We start from the raw sequence: 23,208 nt of genomic DNA, 5'->3' as shown, positions 1-23,208 counted from the left end.
TGGGTACCTTCAACCCCCCCCCAAAAAGCCTCGACTCACAGCCACGTGGGGCTGAAAAGCTTCATTTATTGGGTGGAAAAAGCTTCAATTCTGCATCGTAGCCCCAAAAGCAGTAATTTGGGGAGGGGGTGCAGGGAACGGGGGGGGGAGGGGGGTCCCGGTTCAGGGTTTGTGCTGCAGCATTTCGTACGTCTCCTGGTGCTCAGTGCTGAGCCCCTGTGGAGGAAAGGGAAAGGGGGGGGGGGGTCACAGATCGGTTCACCCCCACCCCAAAGTGACATTTTTCCACCCAAAATGGGGGTGGGGGTGGGCGCTGCTGGGGGTCCCCAATGGGATGGAGGCACCCAAAGGGGGATGGGGGGGGTCCTAAAGGAGGGATGGGGGGGGGGGGGGGAGACCAGGGTGGGGAGGACTCACGGTGTAGATGCCTTCTTCTGGCTGCAAAGGGAAAGAGAAAGAGAAAATGATTGATTGGGGGGGGGGGGGAGGAGGGGGGAAAACACAACACCACCCAACTCCACTGCAACACAGCCTCCCCCAGTCCTGGAAATGGTGAAATTTCCCAAGAAATGGTGAATTTCCCAAGAAATGGTGAATTTCCCAAGAAATGGGGATTTGGTTTAGGATATTCCCCCCCCTTTCGCCTTCCCCCCCCATCCCAGCATAGGTCACAGCTGAGCCTTGCCCTTCCCATTTCTCCTCCTTTCCCCTCCCATTTCCAACACTGTGCAGTTCATCAGGCGGTCACTGTTTGTCCCCACTGTGTCCCCCCCACCCCAGATATTGTCCCCTCACCCCCCCCCACTCTATGGTGACAAAGGGCTTCACCTTCTTGGGCGTCTCCTGCAGAGCTCTGCGAGTCACGAACTGCAACGAAGCGACAGAATCAGCCTCAAATTGCCCCCCCAAAAACCATAAATAAAAATAAGGGGGGGGGGGGAAAAAGGGAAGACCCCCAAAATGGGAGGCTGGGGTTGGGGGGGGGCTCTGAGCTCTGTCCCCAAGTGGGGCCGGCGTCCCTGCGCTCACCTTGAGGCGACAGTAGAGGATGGTGAGGATGATGCCGTAAATGAAGAGGATCCCATCGAGGACGTAGCACAGCTCCGGCTCTGCCAGCGCCTCTGTGGGGAGGGGGGGAGGGAAGAATGGGGTGCGGGGGGGTCTGTAGGGCAGTGATGCCTTTAGGGTGGGTCTGAACGGGGCCACGGTGGCACCGATGTCCCCAATCCGATGGCTTCACTGAGCGCCTGCGCGTCCCGAGGGCTGAGCCCCAAACGGCCGCTCCAGCACCGTGGGTCACCCCAAGAGGACGAGAACAGCAGCGACCCGCCCCCATCCCCACATCCCCTTCCCCACATCCCCTTCCCCACATCCTTCCCCACATCCTGCCCCCCTCCCCCCCCCCCCAAGGATCCCCATCCCTACCCGCTGCCGGCACCTGGAGCAGCAGAGCTGCGGCCAACGGCACCCAGGCTCTCATGGTGTCACGGAAAGGTGGAGGAGGAGGCAGAGCTCAGGCTGAGAGCCTTCCCCTCCCCAACCCGCCCCCCCCCAAACCCTCACTTCCCCTCTGGTCAGCTCAGCCATTTGTCACCACGTTGTCCCCAACGTCAGCGCGCGGCCAGCAGCTCGGAGCGCGGATGTGCCAACAGCGCCGGCTGGGTGCAAAAACCCATCAGCAGCACCCCGAGCCCACGGGTGGGGAAGAGAGGAAGGATCCTCCAGGGGTGGAGCGCGGGTGAAGAACCTCAGATAAAGGAAAGGGGAACGAGCAGATCAGAAACCTGGTGTGGGAAAGGAAGGAAGAACGGCTTTTGGGTGGCGGCGAAGGACGGACACAGCGGCGCCGGATTCATTTTAGCTTTTATTCAACTCTGATCACAGCACGGATTTGGATGCACCGAACACAAAACCGTCACCTCATCGATCCACCTCCCCAAAAACGATGTCCTGAGTGCCTGCAAGTGAGAGAGCAACGTGAGGAAGGGAGCAAACCCAACGCCGGACCTCCCCTTCCCCACCAAAACCTCAGCCAGGAGCCCCCAGCGCAACGCACCGATGATGGCCACCACGTCTGCCAGCATGTGGCCCTGTGACATCCTATCCAGGCCGGCCTGGGGGAGATAACAGCAACATCAGCCCCAGGCTGCGATAAGGACAGCACTGCCTGAGCCTCGAGGACGTCCCTGTCCCCAAAGCTGGCTCCTACGCATCGATCTGGCAGGAGGAAACGCGCTGCGGGGCCAGCGCTGCTCCGGGGCTGCGTTTCTGGAGTGGGACGGTGGTGTTGCTGTCGTCGTCGTCGTCCCCCCCCTCCTCCCTCAGTTTTGTGACAGAGGGACAAACGGCCCCACATCAGCACCGCTCCGGTTCTGACGTGAGGAAGTGGTCAGAGAAAGGAAATGAGAGCAGGGAGGGCGAAGCACAAGGTTGTGGCTCAGGGTTTGGGGCAGCGCTCAGCCCAGCGGAGCCACCAGCGAGGACACAGGCGTGTGGGTGGCAGCCACATCCCTGCAGGTGGCAGCGGGTCTCCCCCAGCCCCCCTCCCAGCCCCCCCCGGCCCCCCAACCCCCTACCAGGTGGGCAAAGCCGGGTGCTTTGATCTTGCAGCGGTACGGACGGCTGCTGCCATCTGAGACGAGGTAGACACCAAATTCACCCTGTTGGGGACAGAGGTGACACAGATGTTGCGTCCAACCCCAAACACGTGTGAAAGCAGCACCCTGGGACACGACAGCCCGTGTTTGTGTGTGCGTGGCTCACACACCTCATCCCTGAGCTCCACGTACAGCACGACGCCTCCAAGGCATCCAGGTGCCCTTCTGAGACCCCCTGACCAAGCTGGGAGGCGTCACACCAAACCAGAGCCCCCCCACCCCGTAAACGGCACAAAAAGGGGCACCTTGGGGGCCTCGATGGCTGTGTAAGTGGCTCCGGGTGGCACCTGGTAACCCTCGGTGTAGAGTTTGAAGTGATGAATGAGGGACTCCATGGAGGTCTGTGGGGAGAGAACGCAGTCAGGGGACACCGGGGATGGAGGGCAGAGAGGGGACCCCGAAGCTGAGAGCCACAAACCCACGCGGGGAACAAGGGAGGGGGTTTACCTTCATCTCTGCCCGCTTGGGAGGAGAGACTTTGGCATCATCCACTTTGATTTCCCCCTCCGGCATCTTATTGAGGCACTGCAGGATGATGCGCAGGGACTGACGCATCTCCTCCACGCGGCACAGGTAGCTGTGGGGCAGAGAGAGCTCAGGAGGGGCTGTGGGGTGGGGTTTGGGGGGCTGGGGGGGTTGGGGGGTTACGTACCGGTCGTAGCAGTCGCCCCTGGAGCCGATGGGGACGTCAAACTCCACCTGGTCGTAGACATCGTAGGGCTGCGTCTTACGTAGGTCCCAATGGATCCCTGAGCCCCGCAGCATCACCCCGCTGGGCGAGTGGGGAAGATTTGGTGAGGGGGGGGGGAACCACAGCCCCACAACCACCCCACAGCCACCCCACAACAACCCCCGAGTCCTTTGGGGGCTCTGCATCAAGGGGATGCGGGATGGGGACAGCAGGTCTGGGGATGCAGACTTCGATGCTCGGCGCTGCCGCCCACCCCCACCCCAGGAACTCCCATAACCGAAGCTGAGAGCTCTCAGCACCAGACCCCGAGCCCTGTGAGCCCCCCCAGCAGCACAGCGTGACCCCAAAGTGCGTCCCCAGGAGCTGCACCCAAACCTGAACCCATAGTTGAGCGCCTCCTCCGCCGTGATGACCCCGATGTCGACGGTGCGGTTCTTCCAGATGCGGTTGTTGGTGAGCATCTGCGGGCAGCAAAGGGTTAACAGCCCCTTTTTTGGGGGGCACGCAGCCCCTCCTGCCGCCACCCCACAGCAGCCGTGCCCACGTTTGATCCCATCCCTAATCTGGGGGCCCTCCCAGGTGTCCCCCCCCCACCCCGTAAGCGCAGCCTCACCTCTTCCACCTCGTCCACCCGGCTGGAAAAGTTCTTCACAAACTCATAGATGTCATCCATCAGCCCCAGGGGCAGATCCTGGCCGTGGGGAGGGGGACATCAGCACGGCAGGGGGGGACGGGGGGGGGACATCCCCACACCTCCCCCAGCGTCCCGAGGATCCCAGCACCACGAGGGTCCCCTCACCTGATGCACGCCGCCGGGGCGGATGTAGGCTGCGTGCATCCGAGCCCCCGAAACGCGCTCATAGAACTCGAACATCTGTAGGGTCAGAGAAAAGGAGGGATCTGTCAGCCGGCCCCCAAAGCGACCCCGCAACCAACCCCCAAAGCAGCCCCTGCTGCTTTTTTTACCTTCTCCCTCTCCTCAAACATCCAGAAAAAGGGAGTCATGGCCCCGATGTCCAACGCGTGCGTGGTGACGGCCATGATGTGGTTGAGCAGCCGGGTTATTTCAGCAAAGAGCACTGGGGTGGGCAGCAATGGGGTGAGGATGGAGGGGCTGCAGCTCCCCGGCCCCTTCCCCACCGCAGCAGGGAAGCCCTCCCCAGAGCCTTCCCCAGCACCCTGCCCCCCCCGTATCCCCTCCTGAACCCGCCCTAAAGACCGCCGACCCCCAGGACCCCCCCCAGACTCCCTCACAGTGCACCCAGAACCCACGTGAACCCCCCACCAGGACCCCAACTCCTCACACCCCCTTTTTCACCCCTCCTAAGGATCCCCCCGCGGCAGGAATCCTCCCCTTCCTCCTCCTCGGCACCTCTGGGCCGCTCTGCCCACCCGACGGCTGCACCCCAGCCCCACAGAAGCACCGTGGGGGTGGGCAGGGGAGGAGCCGCCCTTCGAAAGGGGCAGCGGAGGGGTTTTGAAAGGGTCGTCCTCACCTCGGATCCACTGAGCCCTGAGAGGCGGACGGATGTTGAGCAGCTTCTCCACAGCCAGGGCGTAGGCCTGCTCGTTGCACATCATGGAGACGTAGTCCAGGCGGTCGAAATAGGGCAGAGCCTGAAGCAGGGAACGGCTCCGAGCTCGCGGCAGCACCGAGCCGAGCTGCGCCCCATCGTGTCCCCCCCGTCCCCCCCCCAGCCCTGTGCTTTACCTGCAGGTAGGTTTTGTACTCGATGAGTTTCTCGGTGCCGCGGTGCAGCAGCCCGATGTGGGGGTCGCACCTCTTCACCGTCTCCCCGCTCAGCTCCATCACCAACCTCAGGACCCCGTGGGCAGCCGGGTGCTGTGGCCCGAAATTGATGGTCAGCGTGGAGACCTCCTTGTGGGCGGGGGGGTCCTTGTCTGTTCGGGGAGGGGGGGGGAAAGGAAGGGGATCAGGTGGGGAGAAGCCCCCCACTCCCCCCATGGCTTTGTCCCATGTGTCACCCTGAGGCCGAGTTATGGGTTCCCCCCCAGCCCAGCTCAGGACCCCACTGACCCCCTCCTCCAAGGGTCCCTGCCCCTCCCCAGAGCCTTCCCCAGCACCCTGCCCCCCCCGTATCCCCTCCTGAACCCGCCCTAAAGACCGCCGACCCCCAGGACCCCCCCCAGACTCCCTCACAGAGCACCCAGAACCCCCCATGAACCCCCCACCAGGACCCCAACACCTCACACCCCCTTTTTCACCCCTCCTAAGGATCCCCCCGTGGTACCCCAACCCCCCCCACCCCCCCACCCCAAATTACCTCCATTCTCCCCCCCTCACCGTTCCAGGGTGGTGGCACCCATTTCTCTGTCTCCTTGCTGGGATACATCACGGCGCCGGCGTATTGCTGAGCCCACTCCACATCGGGCTGCCATTGGTGGCCCCCCCTGAGGGGACAGTGGGAGTAAGACCCCAGACCCACGCTCAGACCTCGCCCCCACGCCCTGAGCCCACATCCTGAGTTCCTGGTCCAGACCCCAGACCCCAAAACCAGGTCCCACATCCCAGATCCCAGGTCCCAACCCCTCGCTCCAAACCCTGACCCCACACCCCAGGCCCTGACCTCACATCCCGCATCTCAGACCCCAGACTCAGATCCAGACCCCACGCTCCAGAACCCAGCCCCAGACCTCGACCCCAGGCCCTGATCCCACAACCCAGACCCCAGATTCAGACCCCAGACCCCAAACCCCAGATTCAGGTACAGACCTCGAGCCCAGGTCCCAATCCCTCACTCCAAACCCTGACCCCAAACCCCAGGCCCTGATCCCACATCTCAGACCCCAGATTCAGACCCTGACCCCAGACTCCACAGCCCAGACCCAGACCTCAACCCCAGGCTCCAACCCCTCACTCCAGACCCTGACCCCAAACCCCAGGCCCTGACCCCATATCCTACAGCCCAGACTCCAGACTCAGACCCAGGCCCCAAATTCTGACCCCAGCTCCTCACCCTAAGCTCCAGGCCCACAGACCCCAGACCCGCACCCAGCCCTCTCCCCCCTCAAACCCCAGGCCCTGACCCCACACTCCAGATCCCAAACCCCACACCCTGACCCCACACCCTGATCCCATCTCCTAGCCCTAAGCCCCAGTCCCAGGTCCCCAGACCCCAAACCCAAAAAGCAGGCCTCCCCCCCCTCAAACCCCAGGCCCTGACCCCACACTCCACACTCAGACCCCGACCCCCACTCCAGACCCCGGACCCAAATTCCAGACCTCAGCCCCCAATCCCAAACACTGACCCCATACCCTCACCCCCCCCATCCTCACCCCATACCCTGACCCCCAGCCCTGATCCCATATACAGGCCCCATATCCCAATCCTAAATACTGACCCCATATTCAGACCCCGTACACTGACCCTATATGCAGACCCCGTACACTGACCGTACATGCAGACCCCACACCCCAATCTCACATTCCACATCCCCAATCCCAGATCCAACCCCACTCCCACCATCCCAGCCTCCCTGGTTCTCACCGGGTCGGACCGGGCCCGATCCACGCCGCTGCCGCCGCCCGCAGCCCCGAAGCTGCCCTCAGCCGCCCCAATGCCCGCAGCGCCGCCATCTTGCCCTTGGGCCTGCGCAGGGGGCGGAGCCTGTCGCCATGTTGGGGAAGGGCGAACGAAGCCGTCCCGCGCCGCCATATTCACTACGGGCAGTCGCCATGTTTAGTAAGGGAAACATCCGGGCTATCGCCGCTGGAGGGGCGCTGCCGCCATGTTTGAGCCGGGCAAAGGGTGGGGAAAAAGGGGATGGGGGCAGAGGGACCGTGCGAGTGGGGTCAGGGTGTGGGGTCTGAATATGGGGTCAGTGTTTGGGATCGGGATATGGGGTCTGAATATGGGGTCAGGGTGTGAGGTCTGAATATGGGGTCAGTGTTTGGGATCGGGATATGGGGTCTGAATATGGGGTGAGGATGGGGGGCGAGGGTATGGGGTCAGGGTATGGGTTCTGAATATAGGGTCAGTGTATGGGGTCTGAATATGGAGTCAGTGTTTAGGATTGAGGTAGGGGGTTTGAATATGGGATCAGGATTGGGGTCAGGGTACGGGGTGAGGATGTGGAATGTGAGGTCATGGTGTGGGGCCAAGGGATGGGGTCTGAATATGGGGTCAGTGTTTGGGTTTGGGGTATGGGGTCTGAATATGGGGTGAGGATGGGGTCTGAGGGTATGGGGTCTGAATATGGGGTCAGTGTATGGGATCAGAATGTGGGGTCTGCATATGGGGTCAGGGTGTGGGGTATGGGGTCTGAATATGGGGTCAGTGTATGGGATCAGGGTACGGAGTCTGAATATGAGGTCGGGGTGTGGGGTCTGATATGGGGTCTGCATATGGGATCAATGCTTGGGGCGGGGGGGTCTGAATATGGGATCAATGTATGGGGTCCGAATATGGGGTGACGGTTTGGGGTCAGGGCTCCCCCCCCTGGGTGCAGCAAACCTCCAACCCACAGCCATCCTTGGGTGCCCCCCCCGTGTCCTACTGGGAGCTGCTCCCCCCTCTCCCCCCCCCACGCGTGAGCTCTGTGTGCCATCAGCCCCCCAAGGGACACGACCCCCCCTCCACCCCCCCCAAACGAACGTGGTTCCCAGCACCGCGGGCCGCTTTGGGGACATGGGGACATCCCGTCCCCCCCTCCGACCTCACACTGCGTCACCGACCCCAGGAAGCGTCACCACCACCCCCCCCCCCGCGTCACAGCGTGACTCACAGCAGTGATGGATGGCGCACAGATGGCGGCCATTGGGGGGGGGAAGGGGGGGGTTCACACGAGCGTCTGTGTGTGAAATGGGGGTGTTTGCACGTGGGGTGGTTGGGAATGGGATGCAGTAAGAGGTGGTGGGGGGGGGATGTGGGGGGGGGGATGGGGGACTGGGAATGGGGGAGCTGGAATTGGAGGATATTGGGAATGGAGATGCTGGGACTGGGAATACTGGGACTGGGGGTGCTGGGAGGTGATGGGACTGGGAATACTGGGACTGGGGGTGCTGGGAGGTGATGGGACTGGAATTGGGGATACTGGGACTGGGGACACTGGGAGGTGATGGGACTGGAATTGGGAATACTGGGACTGGGGACACTGGGAGGTGATGGGACTGGAATTGGGGATACTGGGACTTGGGGTGCTGGGAGGTGATGGGACTGGGAATACTGGGAAATGGGGTGCTGGGAGGTGATGGGACTGGGAAAACTGGGACTGGGGACACTGGGAGGTAAGGGGACTGGAATTGGGAATACTGGGACTTGGGGTACTGGAGATGAGGGTGCTGGAATTGGGGACACTGAGACTGAGGATACTGGAAGTGGGAGATGATGGAATTAGAGGATATCAGAACTAACTGGGAATACTGGGACTGGGACTGGAGAGGCTGCAGGTGAAGATACTGAAATTGGGATATGCTGGAACTGGGAGATACTGGGACTGGGGACACTGGGAGGTGATGGGACTGGGAACAGTGGGTCTGGGGGTGCTGGAATTGGAGATAATGGAAGTGGGAATATTGGGATTGGAGATTGGGAGATACTGGAACTGAAATTGGGATATGTTGGAAGTGGGGGTGCTGGGACTGGGAGATGCTGGGACTGGGAGATACTGGGACTGGGAGATACTGGGACTGGAAGCTGCCCACGTGGGACGCTGGCGGTGCCAGGAGGTGGAAGCCAGGCAGCGGTGGTGGTGCCGGATGGCAGAACCTGCCCGGTACCGGAGGTGCTGGGTGCTGACATCCAGGCGGTGCTGGCTGTGCCTGGCTGATGTTGGACCCCACATCAGTGATGCTGATGGCGGATCCGGTGGATCCCCGTCTCCGGGCTCCCGGCGCTCTCTGCCCATGCGGGGCTCTGATCCCATCCGTGGGCTCCGGGTGCTGGGGGGGCCCGGTGGGTGCAGCCCACAGAGGGCCTTTGTGTGGCTGCGCCGGGTGCCACCAGGTCCCTTTGTGCCATCACTCTGTTGTTCTCCCGGGGACGGCGGGGACGGCGCCGGGAGGGGGGCACGGGGGGAGGGTGGGGGTACCCAGAGAGGGGTAGGGGGGGACGGGGAGGAAGGGTGTGAGATTCCACGTTGCATTACCAGAAGGGAGGAAGCAGGATGTGGTGCGTCCTGCCTGGCTGGGATGGTGGCCAGGAGGTGACATTGGCGTGACACATCATGGAGGGTCCTGACGGGAATGGGGACACGGGGAGGGGAGTTGGAGTGGGGATGGAAAGGGAAGGAGGGGAGGGAAAGGGGGGGGTTGGAGGGGTTGCGGGGGTTGGAAGGTGAGAAGAGGGATCTCCATGGGGATCCCTGGGGGTCGGAGTGGGATGGAGGGGATGGGGTGGGATAAAAGGAGGTGGGATGGGATGGAGGGGATGGGGAGCAGAGGAGGGGACAGGATGGGACAAAAGGGGATGGGGATGGGATGGAGGGGATGGGATGGGATGGAGGGGATGGGGATGGGATGGAGGGGATGGGATGGGACAAAAGGGGATGGGGATGGGGATGGAGGGGATGGGATGGAGGGAATGGGATGGAGGGGATGGGATGGAGGGGATGGGATGGGATGGAGGGGATGGGATGGAGGGGATGGGATGGGATGGGATGGGATGGGATGGGATGGGATGGGATGGGAAAAAGAGGGACAGAAGGTTCAAGGATGGATGGGGTGAGGTTGGAGCGGACAGGCAGGGAAAGGAGGGGACAATGGGATGAGAGGGACAGAATGGGACAGAGGGGACAGGGAGTAATGGATGTGGCAAGGAGAGACGGAGGGAACGGGGTGGGGTTGGGGGAAATGGGGATAGAGGGGATAGGATGGGACAAAGGGTTGGAAAAGGGATCGCAGTGGAGATCTCCAGGGGTCTGGGTGAGATAAAGGGGATTTGGAGGGGATGAGGAGGGGTGGGAGAGGACAGAGTGGGACGGAGGGCGTGGGATGGGGATGGAGGGGACACGGAGGGCTGGGAAGGACAGAATGTGCCGGAGGGAATGGGGAGCGGTGGATGCGCTGAGGACGGATGGACGGAGGGGTCGGGAGGGGCGGTCGTCCCAACCCCCCCAGCTGGCATCGCTCCCATCTCGGGGGGTTCCCCGTTCCCAGCGGGATGCGCCGTTCCGGAACAGCTCGGAGCCGGGAGGGGGTTGAGAGGAGGGAGGGAGGGGGCAGCTCGATGTCCCCTCCCCCTCGTCCCGTTGCCGTTAATAGGGCGGCGGTGCAGGGCAGAGCGCCGTCCCAGCCGCGTCCCATTTTTGTGCCATGCGCCGGGCGCTCCTGACGGTGCTGATCGGCACCGCCGCTCTCGGGGTCACCGCCGAACCCCACTGTCCCGTAACGGGAACCGCACCGCCACGGCGAGGGGGGGATACGGCCCCAAAGAGAGTGAAGGTACTGTGGGGTGAGGGGGGATATCGGGGCACATCAGTGGGAACGGCACTGGGGCACTTTGGGATGCGCCGGCGTGGTGATGGGCGGCACCTCGATGGGATGGCACCGGGATGGGGACGCTGCTGTGGGGTCACCCGGGGGAGGGGGCACCTCTGTGGGGTCACCCAGGGGTGGTGGACGCTGCTGTGGGGCGGCAGTGGAATAGGAGATGTTGACACTGCGATGGGATGGGGTGGCACAGAGATTGGGATGTTGGTGGGGGGTGGAATGGTGATGGGTGGCAACGGTTTGGGGTCACGCGGGGGTGGGGGACACTGCTGTGGGGTGGCAGTGGGACGAGGGACGTTGGTGTGGGGTTGGGTTGGGTTGGCACAGCGATGGGGGGCACTGGAGTGGGTTGGTGTGGAGATAAGGGGGGTTGGTGTGAGGTGGAATGGTGGTGGGTGGCACCAGGGTGGGCTGGCACAGCAACGGGGGGATCAGCACAGCGATGGGGGACGTTGGCACGGGGATGGGGGACACTGGAATGGGTTGGCACAGGGAGGGGGGACATTGGCATGGGGGTGGGGGACACTGAAATAGACTGGCACAGCAATGGGGGACATCAGTGCATGATGGGGGACATTGGCACGGGGTGGGGTGGAGATGAGTGGCGATGGGGTGACATGGCATGGTGGTGGGTGACACTGAAGTAAACTGGCACAGCAATGGGGGACATCAGCACAGCGATGGGGGACACTGGAATGTGCTGGCACAGGGATGGGGGACATTGGCATGGGGGTGGGGGGCATTGACATGGGGGTGGGGGACACTGAAGTAGACTGGCACAGCAATGGGGGACATCAGCGCAGCGATGGGGGACATTGGCACGGGGATGGGGGACACTGGAGTGGTGGTGGGGGCCATTGGCACGGAGGCGGGTGACAGCGGGCTGTCACAGTGCCACCGCCATTGGGGGCCACCACCCCAACGGCCACCCCTGTCTCCCCACAGCGCTTCGCGGCGGTGCAGCGCCACGTGGAGCTGTTGGTGGTGGCCGATGCAGCCATGGCGCAGTTCCACGGCACCGAGTTGCAGCCGTACCTCCTGACGGTGTTGGCTACAGCTGCCAGGACCTTCCGGCACGGCAGCCTGGGTGCTGAGGTGCAGCTGAGGGTCACACGGCTCCTGGTTTTGGGACCCGGCACCCCGGGGCCGCCTGTCACCTCCAATGCTGCCCAAACACTGCGTGACTTCTGCCGGTGGCAAAAGGACCTCAATGTCCCCGATGAGGACAGTCCCCTCCATTTCGATGTCGCCGTCCTCTTCACCCGGCAGGTGGGGGGCACAGGGATGGGTGGGGGCTGGATGGGGACATTTTGTTCGCTATGGGTTTTTGGGTGATGGTTGGGACCCTCAAATCCCATCCCAATGAGTTGGGTGCTGGGTAGGATCCTTGGATTCCCACTGAGGTTTTTGGGTGATGGTTGGGTCCCTCAAATCCATCCCAATGAGTCGGGTGCTGGGTAGGATCCTTGGATTCCCACTGAGGTTTTTGGGTGATGGTTGGGTCCCTCAAATCCCATCCCAATGACTTGGGTGCTGGGTAGGATCCCTGGATTCCCACCGAGGTTTTTGGGTTGGGATGGCCATGAATTTGTGGGTTTTGGTGGGGTCTACCAAATCCTACCAAAGTAGAGTGACCCCTATGTGCCTCTGTGATGCAGGCTGGGCCCATTGGGTGCCCTTGGAGGTGGTTGGGTCCTTGGGGTGCCCATGGGTGGTTGGGTGCTGGGAGGGGCCCCCAAATCCCATCCCAATGAGTCGGGCACTGGGTTGGATCCCTTATATACACATCAAGGCAGTTGGGTGCTGGTTGGGTCCCCCCAAACCCCATCCCAAGGAGCTGGGTGTGGGGTCCCCCTGGGATTTTGGGGTGCAGGCTGAGTTCTTGTGGTTCCTGTGGGATTTTGGGTGCTGGCAGGATCTCCAAGACCCATCTCAGGGAGTTTGGGTGCTGGCTGGGATCCCTGGGTGCCCATTGGCCTCTGGTTGGCAGTAGGATCCCCCAAACCCATCCCGATGACTTGGGTGCTGGATGTGACCCCACGATGACCACCAAGGTGTCGAAGTGCCCCCGGGATTTCAGGGTGCGCGCTGGGTTTTTGGGGCACCGATGGGTGTCAGGGTGCCCTCAGACACCCCTTAACCCCCTGCTCCCACCCCAGGACCTGTGTGGGGCGGCGACGTGCGACACACTGGGGATGGCTGATGTGGGCACCGCCTGCGACCCCGAACGGAGCTGTGCCATCGTGGAGGACGACGGGCTGCAGTCGGCGTTCACGGTTGCACATGAGCTGGGTGAGCGCCCAAGGGGGACAAATGCAAGGCCCTGCCTCCCAAAAATCCCCCGCAAGATGCCCTAAACGTCCCCCAAAATGACCCCACAGCGCTGACATTCGTGTTGTGGCACGGCTCACGTCTTCAGCATGCACAGCTCTGTCCCCCAGAACGTTCCCCAGATATGCCCCGAATACGCTCAAATTCTTCCCCAAATCAACCCCCAAAAGGAGCCCTAAAACCTTCCCAAAATATCCCAAAAACGCAGCCGATGTGAACCCAACACATCCCCGGGCCCCTGATGCTCACCCCCTGGTGCAGGTCACGTCTTCAGCACGTATGGCCCTGTCCTCAAAATGACCCCAAAATGTCCCCGAAGCATCTCCTAAACCACCCCAAACGTCCCCCCCAAAGATCCTCAAAGGGTCCCTAAAACACACCTCAAAGCTCCCCAAAATGTGCTTGAGGCATCCCCCGAACCAGCCCCAAAATGTCCCATGGAACATCCCCCAGAAGACCCTCAAAAGGTCCCCAGATCTCCCCCAAACCTCTCCAAAATTTGCTTAAAACATCCCCCAAACCACCTCCAAGACGTCCTCCAAAAAGACCCTCGAAGTGTCCCCAGATCTCCCCTTAGCAGCCCCCAAAGCTCCCCAAAGTCCAAAGACATCCCCCAGACCCTCCCTGGCGCACTCCCATCTCCAGCACTCGCAGCCCCCGACAGGACCCCCCAAAGAACCCCCCCAGGTGCCCCCCACGCTTCTGACACCACCCCCACCTCAGGCCACGTGCTCAGCATGCCACACGACGACTCGCAGCGCTGCCTGGAGCTCAACAGCCCCACGGGCTCCTCACGCCGCGTGATGGCACCGGTGATGGGTTCAGTGCCGCCAGGAGAGATGTGGTCCCCATGCAGCGCCCACTTCATCACCGACTTCCTGGACAACGGCCACGGTACGACCCCACGTTGTCCCCATCGCTTTGGGGACGTCCCCTCAGCTCTGCCCCTTCCCCACTTCGGGGCTCAGCGCTGTCTCCTCCACGCAGGTCGCTGCCTTTTGGATAAACCCACCGAATGGCTGCGGTTGCCGTCGGCGCTGCCCGGCGCGGCGTATCCAGCAGATCGGCAGTGCCAGCTGGCATTTGGCCCCGATTCACGGCACTGCGGGGACGTGCAGCCCTCCTGCGCTGCTCTGTGGTGCAGCGGCCGTGCTGGAGGGAGAGCAGTTTGCCAAACCAAGCACTTCCCATGGGCTGACGGCACGCCGTGCGCGCCGGGACGGGTGTGTGTCAGCGGGCAGTGCGTGGACATGGCCACCATGGAACAGCTCCGGGTGAGCGGCGGGGATCCGAGCGGGGTTTCGAGCTTGGGGGTGGGTTGGTGGTGTGGCTTTGACCCATAGATGGCCGTGGAGGGGTCCTGGTGTTGGGTTCATGGGGTGGTTTTCCTTGTAGAACTCATGGTTAGATCCCAGCGTTGGGTTCACGGTGGTTTTCCCCATGGATGGGGACTGGTGTTGGGTTCACAGAATGTTTTTCCCCACAGATGGGTCCTGGTGTTGGGTTCACAGTGTTGTTTTCCCCATAGATGGGTCCTGGTGTTGGGTTCATGGCGTTTTTTCCCCACAGATGGGTCCTGGAGTTGAGTTCACAGCGTGGTTTTCCCCATGGATGGGTCCTGGTGTCGGGTTCACAGTGTGGTTTTCCCCATAGATCCCATGGATGGGTCCCGGTGTTTGGTTCAGTGTTTTCTCCTACAGATGGGTCCTGGAGTTGGGTTGACAGCGTGGTTTTCCCCACAGATGGGTCCTGGTGTTGGGTTCACAGTGTGGTTTTCCCCACAGATCCCCATAGATGGGTCCTGGTGTTGGGTTCACAGTGTGGTTTTCCCCATAGATCCCCACAGATGGATCCTGGTGTTGAGTTCACAGTGTGGTTTTCCCCACAGATCCCCATAGATGGGTCCTGGTATTGGATTCACAGTGTGGTTTTCCCCATAGATCCCCACAGATGGGTCCTGGTGTTGGGTTCATGGTGTTTTTTCCCACAGATGGGTCCTGGAGTTGGGTTCACAGTGGTTTTCCCCACAGATGGGTCCTGGTGTTGGGTTCATGGTGTTTTTTCCCTACAGATGGGTCCTGGTGTTGGGTTCACAGTGTTTTTCCCCACAGATGGGTCCTGGTGTTGGGTTCACAGCCTGGTTTTCCCCACAGATGGGTCCCGGTGCTGGGTTCACAGTGGTTTTCCCCACAGATGGGTCCTGGAGTTGGGTTCACGGTGTTTTTCCCCCCCAGATCCCCGTGGATGGCTCCTGGGGGCCATGGGCTCCATGGAGCAGCTGTTCCCGTAGCTGTGGCGGCGGCGTCAGCTCCTCGCACCGCTTCTGCTCCCGGCCCACGCCGCGCAACGGCGGCCGCTTCTGCCGCGGGGAGCGACTCCGCTTCCGCTCCTGCAACGTCGCGGAATGCCCCGGGCGCAGCGGTGAGTGGGGCCGAGCCGTGGGGCAGAGCGCGGATCCGTGGGTCACCTCCCATCGCTAACGCACCCCATCCATCCCCACACACTGCAGCATTCCGGGAGGAGCAATGCGCAGCCTACAACCACCGCGTCGTTTCGCCGGCGCTGCCGGCGGTGGGCGATTGGGTGCCGCGATACGGCGGCGTCGCCGAGGAGGACCGTTGCAAATTGACGTGCCAATCCCGGAGTTTGGGGGTTTACCACGTGCTGCAGCCACGGGTGAGTTTCCCCTCGTCTCCTCCGTCCGGTGGCACCACGCCGTGCTGATGCGGTGCCGATGCCGCGCCGCAGGTCGTGGATGGGACGCCGTGCTCGGCGGAGGGCAGCGGGGTTTGCGTGAGGGGTCGCTGCGTCCCCGCCGGCTGCGACCGCGTCATCGGCTCCAAGAAGAAGTTTGACAAATGCATGCAGTGTGGTGGCGACGGCTCCGGCTGCACCAAGGTGTCCGGGTCCTTCACCGCGCCCCGGTGAGCACTCAGGGGGTGGGGGCACCTATGGGTGTTTGGGTGTCCTTTCTGCGGCCCCTTCTGACCCCACAGAAGCTCCAGTTGCTCCTTCCAACCTGCGCCCTCCTAACTCTACACCCTCTCATCTCTTCTCCTGTCCCCCGCCGACCCCGGCATCCCCTCTTCTGGCTCTGCCGTCCCCCTCCCCATCGCCCATCCTGGCCCCAATTTCCCCCCCATCACCCCTTGCATCTCCTCCACCTCCTCTTCCAAGCCTACTGTCCCCTCCATTGCCCCCCCTGAGCCCATCGTCCCCTCTTCTGGCTCTGCCATCTCCTCCATCGCCCCTCCTGGCCCCAATTTCCCCTCCATCATCCCTAACACCCTCTCTATCTCCTCTTCTGCCCCGTTTGTCCCCTCATCACCACCTCCCAACCCCTCCATCGCTCCTCCTGGCCCCGACTTCCCCTTCACTGCCCCAACATCCCCTCCACCTCCTCTTCTGACACATCTGTCCCCTCCGCTGCCCCTTCCGACCCCACATCCACCCTCCCCCGTCCCTCCAATCCCCACCCCCATCTCTTCTAACCCCCCTACCCATCCAATCACCCCACAGCTACGGCTACAACGACGTGATCACCATCCCAGCGGGCGCCACGCACCTCCTGGTCCGCCAGGGCTCACCGCACGGCACCCACGGTGACAACGTCTACCTGGCACTCCGAAAACCCTCCGGCCAAGCTCTGCTCAACGGTGGCTTCATCCTGGTGCCGTCAGAGCACACGGTGACGTTGCCAGGCGGTGCGACGGTGCGGTACAACGGTGCCAAGGCCGTCCCCGAGGTGTTGGCGTGTCGGGGGCCATTGCTGGAGCCTGTGGTGCTGCAGGCTTTGGTGGTGGATGAGAAGCGCCCGCCCCGTTTGAAATACAGCTTCTTCATCCCCCGAAAAGCAGCAACCACGGCGTGGGAGAAACAGAAAGCAGAGATTTTGGAGATCCTCCGGCAGCGCCGGGCGTAGCTGTGGCTTTATTGGGTTTATTGTGTCTACCTCAGCCCCTCCCGGGGGTCTCAGCCCTGGGCTGGCCTCGGGGTACCCCCACAAGGTCCCCCTCTGTGCACCTATTGGGTGGTGGGGGTTTATTTAAAGCTATTTATGGAGCTCTGCTCTCTGCTTTGGAGTTACTGGACTGCCCCTCTGCACAGTGGGGGCTGAGCTGATCCCTCTCCCCTCCACGATGATGGTGCTGCCAACATTGGGTACAATGGGGTTTGTTGGGTGCCCCCACCCAGAGCCAGAAATCCTCTCCTTGGTGCCACGCAGCGTCATGAATTGGGGCCATCCCTGAACCCGTATGGGGTGTCTGCGATGTGGGGGCAGGACCCCCTGAACACAGAGCTGGGGACCCCCTGGACCTCGATCTATGGGGTGCCTGATCTGTGGGCAAGACCTCCTGAGCACGGACGCATGGATGCCCCAGCACCTCTACGAGGTACCCAAACTTTGGGGCATGACTTCCTGATCATAGAGACCCCCCAGGACCTCTATGGGGTGCCCAATCTTTGGGGCTGGACCCCCCAAACACAGAGCTGGAGACCCTGAGGACCCAACGGGTGCCCAATTTTTGGGGCACAACTCCCTGAACACAGAGCTGGACTCTCAGAACCTCTCTGGGGTACCCAAACTTTGGGGCATCAGCACCCCCTGGGGCACCAATGCCCCCCCCCAGCCATTCTATGGGGCTCAGACATCGCCGTGGGGCAGGGGGCTGTATGTGGGGCGGGATGGGGTGCTGCAGGGGCAGAGCCAGCTGAGCACACAGCCTCCCCCGAACACCTCCTGCAGTGCTGCTGCCCACGCTCGTCCCCCACACGCCTCCTTTGAGCCCCGCTTGTGGGGTTGCTCCGTGAGGATGGACACCACCTACGGGGTTGGGGACAGAGATGTCACCGCCTGCCCCACTGCCACCCACCCACCCCACAGCGCCCCACCGACCTGATCATAAAACACAACGGTGACAAAAATGCCAAAGAGGAGGGACTCCAGCAGCAGCACGATGCAGTGAGTGCTGTGGGACAGCAGTGGGGCTGAGGGCTGATGTGGGGTGGCCCCCGGTCCCCCACATGACCCCACACTCACGTCTGGATGCGGTTTTCGGTGCCATCTCCTCCCGATGGTCCCAACCACACAGCCAACACCAACCCCGCTGCATAGGCACTGGTCAGGCCTGGTATGGGGCGAGCAGTGAGCCGGAACCCACAGCTGTAGGGCTGAGCCTTTAGCTATGGGGCCGAGCCCCACATCCCCCAACTTACCATCCCACAACTTACCAGTGTAAAAGAGGAACTGGATGAAGTATTTCTGGTTCAGTTCCCTGATGCAGTTATTTATCCTGCAGACAAACGGGGGTGATGACATCTTCGTGTCTGCTGTCCCCATCCTTTGGGGTCTGGGGGTGTCCTAATGAGGGGGGGGGGAGCCCAGACACCCACCAGGGGCAGTGATGGTCCATGCGGCGCACGCAGCGGTGGCACACACGGCAGTGGTGGGCACGGGGAGGGCGATACGCCTCACAGCGACTGCACAGCGTCCACTCATCCGAGTTCTGGGGGTGGAAGGAACGGGGCGGCACTCAGCGTAGGGCCCCCACCCCATAACAGCAGCCCCCCACCACCTCATAGCAGCCTCCAGGGGCTCACCCGCTCCGTTGGGTGCAGGTCTGAGAAGTCGATGGCGGTGCCGGGGAGGGGAACCACACCTGGGGGTCGGGGGTGGGGTGAACAAATGCTTGCTTTATTGAGACCCCCATATAAATACAAGTGGGGGACCCCCATGAACGTAAGTGGGGGGGGGGGGTGGCACTCACCGGGGTCGGCAAAGACAACGCGGGTGTGGGAGGCCAAAAGCAGAAGCACCAGGAGGTTGAACGTCACTGCATGGATGGGGCACCACGGGCTGAAGGGCGGGGGGCACAGGGTGACCCCCAGCACCCAGAGCCCCGCGGGGACCCTGCACAATCAGTGCCCCACAGCCACGGAGATCCCAAAGACCTGCGAACCCCATCCAGCCTCGGGGATCCCAGAGACACGGTGCCCAGAGCCCCACTGAGACCCCAGAGACGCGGCGCCCCATGGATCCCCCGCGGGGGACACCACAGCCACCGACCCACGGATCTAGGAGAGAACCCTGCGCCCCACGGGCCCCACGGGACCCCAAGCACCCCATGGGGGCACCCAGAGCGTCCCCGCAGCCCGCTGGAGGATCCCTCAGGGCCGAGCTGGGGGGCCACGAAGGCCGCCACGAAGCCGAAGGGGTCCCGGTGCCCCCGCAGACCCCACACCCCGCCATAGGCCCCACAGCCTCTCTGCCCGCCCCGTAGGGCGCCCCATAGACAGCCCCGGCTCCTCCCTTTGGCACCTGGCTCGCAGCGCGGGCTGCGGCAGGACGTGGGCGAGCACGGCGTAGTCGGCGTAGCCCACGCTGAGGTAGGCGAGCAGCGGGCAGAGCGCTCCGCACGGATCCCGGCCGCACCGCTCCGCAGCTGCCGCCATCATGGCGTCCCCCCCCCCCTCCCGCCTCTCCGGCACTTCCGGCCCGCGAGCGGCACACGGACCAATCAGAGCGCCCGCTCCTCGCTACGTCACCGGAAGGGGGCGGGGTAGAGCTGAGGCGCTCAGTTGCTGTGGTAACGGGGAGGTCGGAGGTTTCCATTCGGTCCCCACACGGTACCCCTGCCGGCCCCGCACTTTCCCCACAATTAACCCGTTTTGTCGTCCTCCTCCACCCCACACTCTTCCCACATTTCCCCCCCCGTCCCTCTTACCCCCTCTGTCCCTCCCCCCTTTAAGCCCCGCCCACTACAAGCTAACACACGCACTAAGCCACGCCCCTTTCCAAGCACCGCCCAATCAAATCCCGCCCTCCTCGAGCCCCTCTTACTAAAAGTCAATTCACCCTCTTTTCCCCGCCCCCCCCTGCGCATCGCCCAATCAAAATCCCTCCCCCTTCAATCTCCGCCTACTACAGGCCAACTCACCCCCTACACCCCGCCTCCATCCAAACTCCGCCCAATCAAATCCCGCCCCTTTAAGCCACACCTCTCATACTCCCCCCCCAGCCAAGATGGCGGCCGCCGGGCGGCGCTGACCGCTGGGGGGGCCGCGTCTGCACCCACCGGGGGGGCCTCGCCCCGGTGCCCCCCCCACCCCCAACCCGCGATGCTGCGGCGGCTGTTGGAGCGGCCGTGCTCTCTGGCCTTGCTGATTGGCTGCCAGTTCGCTTTCGTCGCTTATTTTTCCTTGGGGGGGTTCCGGAACCTCACGGCTCTTTTCGGTCGTTCTTCCCCCCCCGCCGTGGATTATTCCCGCACTCACGACGTTTACGCCAACCTCAGCCGGCTGCTGCCACAAGGAACCCCGAGGGACCCGGCCGAGCCGCTGCCCTACTGCCCACAGCGGTCACCCCTCCTCCGTGAGTGGGGGCGTGGGGTGGGGTCAGAGGTCAGGGGGTGGGGTCACGTGTGGGGATGGGGGTCACGTGTTGGGTCACGTGTGGGGTCACGTGTGGGGGTGGGGTCAAGTGTGGGGGTGGGGTCACGTGTGGGGTCAGAGGTCAGGGTGGGGTCACGGGTGGGGTCACGGGTGGGGGTGGGGTCACGTGTGGGGTCAGAGGTCAGGGGTGGGGTCACGGGTGGGGGTGGGGTCACGTGTGGGGTCAGAGGTCAGGGGTGGGGTCACATGTGGGGTCATAGGGGTGTCAGGTAGGGGGAGATATGAGCTGTTTGTGCCGTTGGTTATGGGGTGAGTGGGACCCCTATGACCCAATTGGTACCACTGGATATGGGGTGACTGGGACCCCTGTGGCCCAGTTGGTGGCATTAAGAATGGGGTGACTGGGACCCACATGATCCAATTGGTACCACTGGATATGGGGCGATTGAGACCCCAGTGACCCACTGGGGCCATTGCATACGGGGTGATTGGGGATCAACGTGACCCAGTTGGTGCCATTGGGTATGGGGTGATTGGGACCCCCAGGGCCCAATGGGTGCCACTGATTATGGGGTGGTTGGGACCCCCAGGGCCCAATGAGTGCCACTGATTATGGGGTGGTTGAGACCCCCATGACCCAGTTGGTGCCATTGATTATGGGGTGGTTGAGACCCCCAGGGCCCAGTTGGTGCCATTGATTATGGGGTGGTTGGGACCCCCAGGGCCCAATGGGTGCCACTGATTATGGGGTGGTTGAGACCCCCAGGGCCCAGTTGGTGCCACTGATTATGGGGTGGTTGAGACCCCCATGACCCAACTGGTGCCACTGATTATGGGGTGGTTGGGACCCCCATGACCCAATGGGTGCCACTGATTATGGGGTGGTTGAGACCCCCATGACCCAATGGGTGCCACTGATTATGGGGTGGTTGAGACCCCCAGGGCCCAGTTGGTGCCATTGATCATGGGGTGGTTGAGACCCCCATGACCCAATGGGTGCCACTGATCATGGGGTGGTTGAGACCCCCAGGGCCCAGTTGGTGCCACTGATCATGGGGTGGTTGAGACCCCCAGGGCCCAGTTGGTGCCCATTGATTATGGGGTGGTTGGGACCCCCAGGGCCCAGTTGGTGCCACTGATTATGGGGTGGTTGGGACCCCATAGGTACCACTGGCTATGGGGTAATTAAGGCCCCCATGCCCCAACTGGTGCCACTGGTCACCACGGGGTCCCACCCCACCCTCCCTCCCCCCACAGTCGGCCCTCTGACGGTGACCTTCAGCCGTGTGCCCACCCTGGAGCAGATCCAGGCCAAGAACCCAGCGGTGCAGCCAGGCGGTCGCTACCAACCCCAAAGCTGTGAGCCCCGTTCCCGCACCGCCGTCATCGTCCCGCACCGCAACCGCGAGACTCACCTGGGCCACCTCCTCTACTACCTGCACCCCTTCCTGCAGCGCCAGCAGCTGCACTACGGCATCTACGTGGTGCACCAGGTAGGGGGCGCTTGGGGGTCCGGGGTCCGCTTGGGTCCCTCTGTGTTGTTGTAGGGTCACGTTTACCCCCTGTTATTATAGGGTTGCCCATCGTCACCATTCAGCGCTATCGTAGGGTTACGCTCGTGCTGCCCCATGATATTGTGGGGTCGCCCCATGATATTGTGGGGTCACCCCATGATATTTATTGTAGGGTTACACCTGTGCTGCCCCATGATATTTATTGTGGGGTCACCCCATGATATTGTGGGGTCACACTATGATATTGTGGGGTCACCCCATGATATTTATTGTAGGGTTACGCCCGTGCTGCCCCATGATATTTATTGTGGGGTCGCCCCATGATATTGTGGGGTCGCCCCATGATATTGTGGGGTCACCCCATGATATTTATTGCAGGGTTACACCCGTGCTGCCCCATGATATTGTGGGGTCGCCCCATGATATTGTGGGGTCGCCCCATGATATTTATTGTAGGGTTACACCCGTGCTGCCCCATGATATTGTGGGGTCGCCCCTTGCTATTTATTGTGGGGTCGCCCCATGCTATTTATTGTGGGGCCGCCCCATGCTATTTATTGTGGGGTTGCCCCTTGCTATTTGTTGTAGGGTCGCCCCATGCTATTTATTGCGGGGTCGCCCCATGCTATTTATTGTGGGGTCGCCCCATGCTATTTATTGTAGGGTGGCCCCCCCCACCCGCACTATGGTAGGGCTGCCCCATATTGTTGTAGGGTCACCCACGTCCCTCCTTTTCGCCCCCCAGGCGGGGAACAGCACCTTCAACCGCGCCAAGCTGCTGAACGTGGGGGTGAAGGAGGCCCTGAAGGACGAGGAGTGGGATTGCCTCTTCCTGCACGACGTCGACCTCATCCCCGAGAACGACCACAACCTCTACACCTGCGACCCCTGGAACCCCAAACACGTCTCCATTGCCATGAATAAATTTGGGTACAGGTGAGCCCTTCTGCGACCTTCCAGGACCCTTCCAACCCAACCGTGCTGCGATCCCGTGGTTCTTTGATCTGTAGGGTCGCTCTCAACCCAGCCATTCCACGATTCAATGCTTCTGTGATCTTTAAGATCCCTTCCAACCCACCTATGCTGTGATCCCATTGTTCTGTGATCTTTTAGGACCCTTCCAATCCGACCGTGCTTTGATCCCATTGTTTTATGACCTTTAAGGACCCTTCC

General features: G+C 62.3%; 5 protein-coding genes across 11 annotated transcripts; 2 read left to right on the top strand and 3 right to left on the bottom strand.

The window, feature by feature from the left end:
* Positions 1–49: 49 nt before the first annotated feature.
* Positions 50–1,698, bottom strand: FCER1G (Fc epsilon receptor Ig). Its single transcript, XM_085209807.1, has 5 exons — positions 1,426–1,698; positions 1,030–1,121; positions 829–867; positions 418–438; positions 50–216 (listed from the first exon to the last, which is right to left on the bottom strand). The coding sequence occupies exons 1-5, from the start codon at positions 1,478–1,480 to the stop codon at positions 163–165; spliced, it is 261 nt and encodes an 86-aa protein (XP_085065933.1). The 5' UTR covers positions 1,481–1,698; the 3' UTR covers positions 50–162.
* A 153-nt stretch (positions 1,699–1,851) lies between these two features.
* NDUFS2 (NADH:ubiquinone oxidoreductase core subunit S2) lies at positions 1,852–7,015 on the bottom strand. The gene is made up of 14 exons (XM_085209806.1): positions 6,858–7,015; positions 5,654–5,760; positions 5,060–5,250; positions 4,845–4,965; positions 4,315–4,427; positions 4,148–4,222; positions 3,962–4,039; positions 3,724–3,809; positions 3,310–3,429; positions 3,105–3,234; positions 2,903–2,998; positions 2,577–2,660; positions 2,057–2,114; positions 1,852–1,958 (listed from the first exon to the last, which is right to left on the bottom strand). Exons 1-14 carry the CDS (start codon positions 6,944–6,946, stop codon positions 1,921–1,923), a joined length of 1,386 nt encoding a protein of 461 aa, XP_085065932.1. The 5' UTR covers positions 6,947–7,015; the 3' UTR covers positions 1,852–1,920.
* Positions 7,016–10,281: 3,266 nt separating this feature from the next.
* Positions 10,282–17,191, top strand: ADAMTS4 (ADAM metallopeptidase with thrombospondin type 1 motif 4). 2 transcript variants are annotated; one of them, XM_085209676.1, is made up of 9 exons: positions 10,284–10,750; positions 11,744–12,067; positions 12,958–13,090; positions 13,853–14,023; positions 14,117–14,403; positions 15,364–15,550; positions 15,639–15,805; positions 15,878–16,053; positions 16,649–17,191. In XM_085209676.1, exons 1-9 carry the CDS (start codon positions 10,622–10,624, stop codon positions 17,049–17,051), a joined length of 1,977 nt encoding a protein of 658 aa, XP_085065802.1. In that variant the 5' UTR covers positions 10,284–10,621; the 3' UTR covers positions 17,052–17,191. The 2 variants fall into 2 exon arrangements, with proteins under 2 accessions (XP_085065801.1, XP_085065802.1); XM_085209675.1 differs by having other exon boundaries at positions 10,282–10,750; positions 13,853–14,403.
* LOC100547765 (palmitoyltransferase ZDHHC3-like) lies at positions 17,020–19,827 on the bottom strand. 6 transcript variants are annotated; one of them, XM_085209679.1, is made up of 8 exons: positions 19,449–19,827; positions 18,898–18,986; positions 18,731–18,822; positions 18,524–18,636; positions 18,362–18,423; positions 18,171–18,258; positions 18,027–18,099; positions 17,629–17,954 (listed from the first exon to the last, which is right to left on the bottom strand). In XM_085209679.1, the coding sequence occupies exons 1-8, from the start codon at positions 19,583–19,585 to the stop codon at positions 17,775–17,777; spliced, it is 834 nt and encodes a 277-aa protein (XP_085065805.1). In that variant the 5' UTR covers positions 19,586–19,827; the 3' UTR covers positions 17,629–17,774. The 6 variants fall into 6 exon arrangements, with proteins under 6 accessions (XP_085065803.1, XP_085065804.1, XP_085065807.1 ...); XM_085209682.1 differs by having other exon boundaries at positions 18,171–18,293; positions 18,358–18,423; positions 18,731–18,789; positions 19,449–19,824; XM_085209680.1 differs by having other exon boundaries at positions 18,731–18,789; positions 19,449–19,823.
* A 276-nt stretch (positions 19,828–20,103) lies between these two features.
* On the top strand, positions 20,104–23,011 carry B4GALT3 (beta-1,4-galactosyltransferase 3). Its single transcript, XM_085209683.1, has 3 exons — positions 20,104–20,501; positions 21,779–22,014; positions 22,781–23,011. Exons 1-3 carry the CDS (start codon positions 20,249–20,251, stop codon positions 22,973–22,975), a joined length of 684 nt encoding a protein of 227 aa, XP_085065809.1. The 5' UTR covers positions 20,104–20,248; the 3' UTR covers positions 22,976–23,011.
* The last annotated feature ends 197 nt before the right edge of the window (positions 23,012–23,208 follow it).

The sequence above is a fragment of the Meleagris gallopavo genome, chromosome 27, assembly GCF_905368555.1.
Source record: "Meleagris gallopavo chromosome 27, MGAL_WU_HG_1.1, whole genome shotgun sequence".
NCBI classification, from domain to species: Eukaryota; Metazoa; Chordata; class Aves; order Galliformes; family Phasianidae; genus Meleagris; species Meleagris gallopavo.
This window is presented reverse-complemented; position numbering and strand designations above follow the sequence as displayed.

Coding starts and splice junctions, on each gene's coding strand:
- B4GALT3 (XM_085209683.1), top strand. CDS start 20,249: ATGCTGCGGCGGCTGTTGGAGCGGCCGTGCTCTCTGGCCTTGCTGATT. Junction 20,502..21,778: donor ACAGCGGTCACCCCTCCTCC/GTGAGTGGGGGC, acceptor CTCCCCCCACAG/TCGGCCCTCTGACGGTGACC. Junction 22,015..22,780: donor GCATCTACGTGGTGCACCAG/GTAGGGGGCGCT, acceptor TTCGCCCCCCAG/GCGGGGAACAGCACCTTCAA.
- NDUFS2 (XM_085209806.1), bottom strand. CDS start 6,946: ATGGCGGCGCTGCGGGCATTGGGGCGGCTGAGGGCAGCTTCGGGGCTG. Junction 4,040..4,147: donor GCCCCGGCGGCGTGCATCAG/GTGAGGGGACCC, acceptor CCCCACGGCCAG/GATCTGCCCCTGGGGCTGAT. Junction 2,999..3,104: donor CCAAGCGGGCAGAGATGAAG/GTAAACCCCCTC, acceptor CTCTCCCCACAG/ACCTCCATGGAGTCCCTCAT.
- FCER1G (XM_085209807.1), bottom strand. CDS start 1,480: ATGAGAGCCTGGGTGCCGTTGGCCGCAGCTCTGCTGCTCCAGGTGCCG. Junction 1,122..1,425: donor GCTCCAGGTGCCGGCAGCGG/GTAGGGATGGGG, acceptor CCCTCCCCACAG/AGGCGCTGGCAGAGCCGGAG. Junction 439..828: donor TGCAGGAGACGCCCAAGAAG/GTGAAGCCCTTT, acceptor TTCCCTTTGCAG/CCAGAAGAAGGCATCTACAC.
- LOC100547765 (XM_085209677.1), bottom strand. CDS start 19,585: ATGATGGCGGCAGCTGCGGAGCGGTGCGGCCGGGATCCGTGCGGAGCG. Junction 18,823..18,897: donor CGTTGTCTTTGCCGACCCCG/GTGAGTGCCACC, acceptor GTCTCAATAAAG/CAAGCATTTGTTCACCCCAC. Junction 18,424..18,523: donor ATGGACCATCACTGCCCCTG/GTGGGTGTCTGG, acceptor GTTTGTCTGCAG/GATAAATAACTGCATCAGGG.
- ADAMTS4 (XM_085209675.1), top strand. CDS start 10,622: ATGCGCCGGGCGCTCCTGACGGTGCTGATCGGCACCGCCGCTCTCGGG. Junction 10,751..11,743: donor CGGCCCCAAAGAGAGTGAAG/GTACTGTGGGGT, acceptor GTCTCCCCACAG/CGCTTCGCGGCGGTGCAGCG. Junction 14,404..15,363: donor CCACCATGGAACAGCTCCGG/GTGAGCGGCGGG, acceptor TTTCCCCCCCAG/ATCCCCGTGGATGGCTCCTG.